Source organism: Eurypyga helias, unplaced genomic scaffold, assembly GCF_000690775.1.
Source record: "Eurypyga helias isolate BGI_N326 unplaced genomic scaffold, ASM69077v1 scaffold44429, whole genome shotgun sequence".
Taxonomy (NCBI): Eukaryota; Metazoa; Chordata; class Aves; order Eurypygiformes; family Eurypygidae; genus Eurypyga; species Eurypyga helias.
This window is the reverse complement of record NW_010272245.1, coordinates 1-4,962: the sequence shown is the minus strand read 5'-3', so window position 1 is coordinate 4,962 and position 4,962 is coordinate 1. Positions and strand designations below refer to the sequence as shown.

The 4,962-nt window shown below is 45.7% G+C and overlaps 1 protein-coding gene across 1 annotated transcript; it reads right to left on the bottom strand.

Moving 5' to 3' along the window:
• Window positions 1-497: 497 nt before the first annotated feature.
• Window positions 498-4,369, bottom strand: TMEM220 (transmembrane protein 220; the record flags this gene model as incomplete). The annotated part of the gene is made up of 4 exons (XM_010159072.1): window positions 498-630; window positions 1,472-1,531; window positions 2,336-2,459; window positions 4,309-4,369. Coding segments are annotated over 4 exons (378 nt in total), but the record flags the coding sequence as incomplete, so codon positions are not given.
• Between the last annotated feature and the right edge of the window lie 593 nt (window positions 4,370-4,962).

The following is a 4,962-nucleotide window of genomic DNA, read 5'->3' as shown; positions in this document are numbered from 1 at the left end:
CATTCTGTGATTCTATATGATTTTAGCATAGGAACAAAAATACAGACTGCTCAATTTTTCAGTGTGTCTCAGTGGATTGTCCTGGCAGATATCTGGAATTTTTATGGCTGTAAATAGTCATTTACTGAACCACAGTGTTTGCTTTACTTTTCCCTTATGTTACAGAACAGTAAAGTTCCCAAAGTATGGTGTGGTTGGAAAGCAATCTAGGGATGCCAGGATATCTTGAATATACCATTAGAACCATTAGAATATACCATCTAGAGCACATTAGATCAACAGTGCTTTGAAAACATAAAGAAGTCAACTGAACAACAGTTTCCATAGAAAAATTCTTCACTCAGGTTTGACAGTGTTCCTCATTTTTTTTAACAAATCTCAAACTGTTCTGCTGGAAGCAGCCAGGCATTCTTGGGTCCTATCAAACTGATACTAACCTTTCATTAAGATCCAAAAGCAAAGGCCAGTCAGAATATTTCTTTCTTTCTCCCACCCAGTTAAATCACCGTTTTACAGTGCGTCGGCCAAGATGCTCGCATCTCTTTGTTCACGTAAATGTACAGCCAGGAAACAAAGGGGAAGAGGGCAACCAGGATTGCAGCAATCAAGTGAACCCCACCCAGTGGACTCCTATAAAGAAGCAAATGCAACAGAGCTACTTCAAATCAGACTGCTAGGAAACATTCACACCTGGCTGCAGTTGGAAATACAACAGCCTTTGGCCACTTTAATGAAGCTCCTGTGGATGGATTAGCAGAGTCCTTTACAAGAGAGGCACCACATGCCAGCAGAAAAAATTGTTCTGCCACCTCAGGCTACATAAACCAGGTTAAAAAAACTCCATCCTGATTGCCCAGAGCATGTGCCATATGTTTTCCCTGCACAAAGGTACTGTTTGGCACACTGAGATTTTTCACGTTCCCAGCTAAAAGTATTTTAGCAAAAGCACTGTAGTACAGTCCTCTGTAGAGGCTGGAGGGGAGAAGCGTGGAGTCACTGCAGACAGGCACCCACCCAGAGCCTTCTGCCAGCTCCGAGTGCATCACCCACCTCCTCCAGTGGACACAGCAGACACCAGTACAGGGACCCCACTGGAACGTTCTGTAACTTGGAAGCAATGGCAGAAATGGCTTTGCCGTTCATTGGCATTTGTGGACAACACTCACTCACTGTGCCCGCAGAGGCACTCACTTTCCTCATGCAAAGGGAAAATGTCCCCTGCCTATTGCAGCAGGGGAAGCAGAAAAAAGTTTCATGTAGATTTACTTTTCTCCCTCCCCACCCCCGACTTTTATCTGTGCAAGATCCTGCAGACTGTAGCACCCAGCTAGTATTGCTTAGGTGTCTGAGGAAGTTCAGACAGTGACTTGAAGAAGAAAAACAAGCAGCCAAAATCAACTGTGTTTTCAAGAAGCTATTTGCAAAACGTGAACATAGCAATGGATTCAAAAAAAAATTAAACAAAACTTACTTTGCCGAACTGCGACAAAGACTCATCCATATTGTAATAATCACCAGACCAAACAACTCTCTAAAAAGACAAACAAAAATCAGATCAGAAGATAATACAGGTAGATGTTTACTTTAAAAAAATTACAAATTTTGCCTTGAAAACAGTAGTGTCTGCTCCTTTGGAGAAGTTCAATATATTCTACAAGAATTATAATTAAAGGTATTTACACATAGTAACTTGGCTTCCCACCACAGATCTGCAAACACACCTAACCTAGCTGTGCAGCTGCAGAAATTCCTGCTTCCGCTTTTTGTTCTGCTGCTAAATTTATATTCCACAGCACTTTTCCATCATTAACACAGACCAAAGCAGCATCCCAGTGTTCCAGACCATAAACAGCAGCAGTAGCTGCTAGTGCTTCACCTCAGTACTGTGCAAGCACCTACTTTAGGCAACAACTGAATTTCCAGGTAAGAAATACTCCCTTCCCCTCCATCCCAGCCAGTTCCAAGGACTCAAGCAGCCCTGCCAGATAAGCATGCACATGGTATCACCTCCAGAGTTTTTAAAACATTCCCATTCCTACAGCTCCAGCTATTTCACCGTGCTAGTGCCCTAGCCTTTGAAAGTCAGAACTGCCCCTAATTAAATCTAAGTGCCAAGAACAGGTAAGAAATAGCAACTGTTCACTCTCCCTTTAGCTCTCTTCTCCAACAAACCACTGGTTTGGAGTACTATGGTCCCTCCTCCTTGGTCTGATTCCCCTGGACCAAAAGCCCTCACTGCAATAACGCAGCAAATAAAGTTTAGCAAGGTGACCACCAGAAGGAGATGCCCTGGCAAGCTGAATTCGTGCAGGTGAAAATAAAAATCACTGCTTACCTGCCTTCCTCTTCATGGAAAATATTTCCTTGAGCATAAACAAACAAAGAGCAAGCCAAGGCAATGGTCCCAACAATACAACCAGCAGAATGAAGGTCACAGAGGCTCCTCCAAACACCATTATCTGAGGAACAAAATAGACTGACAGCAGCTGCAATGTAGCATGAAGTAAACCTACAAATCAAAAATAACTGAGTTGCTAAAAAAGATGCCTCCAGCAAACACATCTTAGGCAGGAAAACGGAATTAAGACCAGCATCTTTATGACCAGGGAAACAAAACAGGATCCAGCATTCATCATGAATGGAAAAAAATCACAAGGCAGATCACAAATTAAAGTTCTCTTAAGCAGGAAGAATGGCCTCTCCATAACTCACAACTATAACTGGATGCTTAGCATGACCCCAGAGGACCACCAGAGTCCAGGGGAGCGAGGCCCAGCTCCCAGCCAGCCATCAGGGGCACTAGAGCAACCACCACACTTCAGGGAACATCTTCCCTCACACTCCCTGATAAGCCTCTGTCTGAGTATTTGCCTGTGATAATGAGCAACGCTGATGACATCTCTGCCTGCAGACTGTTTTTAAACAGAGAAGTACAGATGACGTGAAATATCTGAATGAGGCACAGATTCTTGTTGTTTTCCATGTCTATTCCCAGGGGCTTCTGGGGGAGAGGCAAGCAAACAACATGGGCAGTTCTCGCTGATCTCAGCAATGTCAACAGCAAAAATCGTAACATTAAAAGCAGTCTTTTCTGGGCACTGACCCCTCCAGGCAGGCATTAAAGATCATGAGCTGCCAAAATTCAAGACCTCAGCATGACCCAACGTTGTAATCAATTCCCCAAGTCCCTGAACTTACTGCTGCTTAGCAGAGGCAGAATCTGGATCTTCCACAGACTTCAATGGCAAATACCCCTTAGTCAATTTACATACATGTCCAGTTATACAACAGCTGTGCTATTTTAATCTTTATTTTCCACAGATCCTGGCACAAGTAACAAAAAACTACTTGTGAGTTTAACTTGCAATTTCTTTTGACCAGCCAAATGCCATTATGTTGAAGCTACACCTATCACACAAATAAACCTCCCCTGAAGTGATCAAAACCACAGACAACCAACCCTCATGAATTTTGCCTTTATGAATGCTGTCACTTTATTTGCTTACAGTAGTCAGAATGCTGAGACGGCAACAGTGTGCTTTGTGACAACAGCATGTACTCTTGAAGATTCTCTTTTTTGGCATAAGTGTGGGTTTAGTTTGTTCAGAGTAAGTATTCATCCAGAAAAGATACAGACACTGTGTCCATACAATGTCATTATTTTAAAATTGTTTTTACTGGATGAAAATGCAAGAAAATAATTCTTTATTGGTGTCCTGGACCAAATCTGATCTGACTGATCCTCTCAACATGTGATGTGGCATTAGCCCCCTTAGTGTATGCCATTGGAGATTCAGCCACTGCACTGAAGTCTCTGAACGTCCCCATCACTGCCTGTGTGCTTTGTAGGGTAGCAGTAACGACACTGAACAAGACCTTTAGCTCTTTCAAAGGAAGGTGCAGAGCTCAACTGCTCTTCTATGAGAGAGATAAGCAAAACCACATATTTACAACAAGGAAACAAAGTGAGTTAATGTGCTAATATCAACACCAGAGCCAGGCTCAGAGCACACTCGCAGGCTTGTCCTCCACTCAAGCTCTGAGCACTGCAATCGGGGTGCAAAGGTAAGACCATCCCAGTAGCAGGCCTTTCTGCAGGACTCCTACGCTTACCTGCAGCACATCTAACCACAAGCACTAAACCAATGACCAGATTTTGTAGAAGCAGGTCCCACAGCCTTTTTTCCCCTCAAAAGGGTAGTAGGACAGGTTTGCACACAGCCTGACCTTAATCTGTGACTCAATAAAAACAAATTTTTGAGGGGCAAAATTTGAGCAGAGACTCTGTTTTGCACACCAGCATCATACCTGTTATTGAAGGGTTAATGCCGACAAGCAGTGTCAGGGAAGCTGGCACTAAATAGACAACCTGTTAACGAAACATAAATCTACTCTGTAGAAAACTTACCCTGCTAAGGAAGCAGAAGCGCCCATCCACACCAACACTTTGTCCCTTCGCAGCAGTGGTCAGATGCACAGAACAGCGGCCAATCTCTCCCTCTGGCATGCTCTGGCACTGCTAGTGCTCACCTTCACCCTCACCTCCCAGGACTGTGGCCCAGCTGCCAGAGTGCCAGCTCTTGTTCTTCAGCTTCCGGTTACTGGGCCCTTGCTGGCCAAGCAGGTGCTACCGCACCTCGATCCGCCAGGTAAAGACCCTACGGGAACCCCAAACGCTCTGTCTGTGCTTCCCGGGGTCGCGCCCCCCCTGCCCCCCCCACCCCCCCCCTGCCGCTGTCAGCTGGGCTCACACTCCCAAGGGATGTGCCCCTGCCCCCCCAGCAGCTCCTGCCACCTGCAGAGACATTCCCCCCTGCCCCTCCGCTCCCAGCCCCGTGCACACCGGCCAGGGCTGTTCAGGCGCCCGAGGAAGGGCTGGCAACGTGGGCAGAAAAGGTTTTTCTCTCGGTTTGCCCTCGAGACACCCTGCCGTGCTGGGCGGCGAGAGGCGCGGTCAGGCGG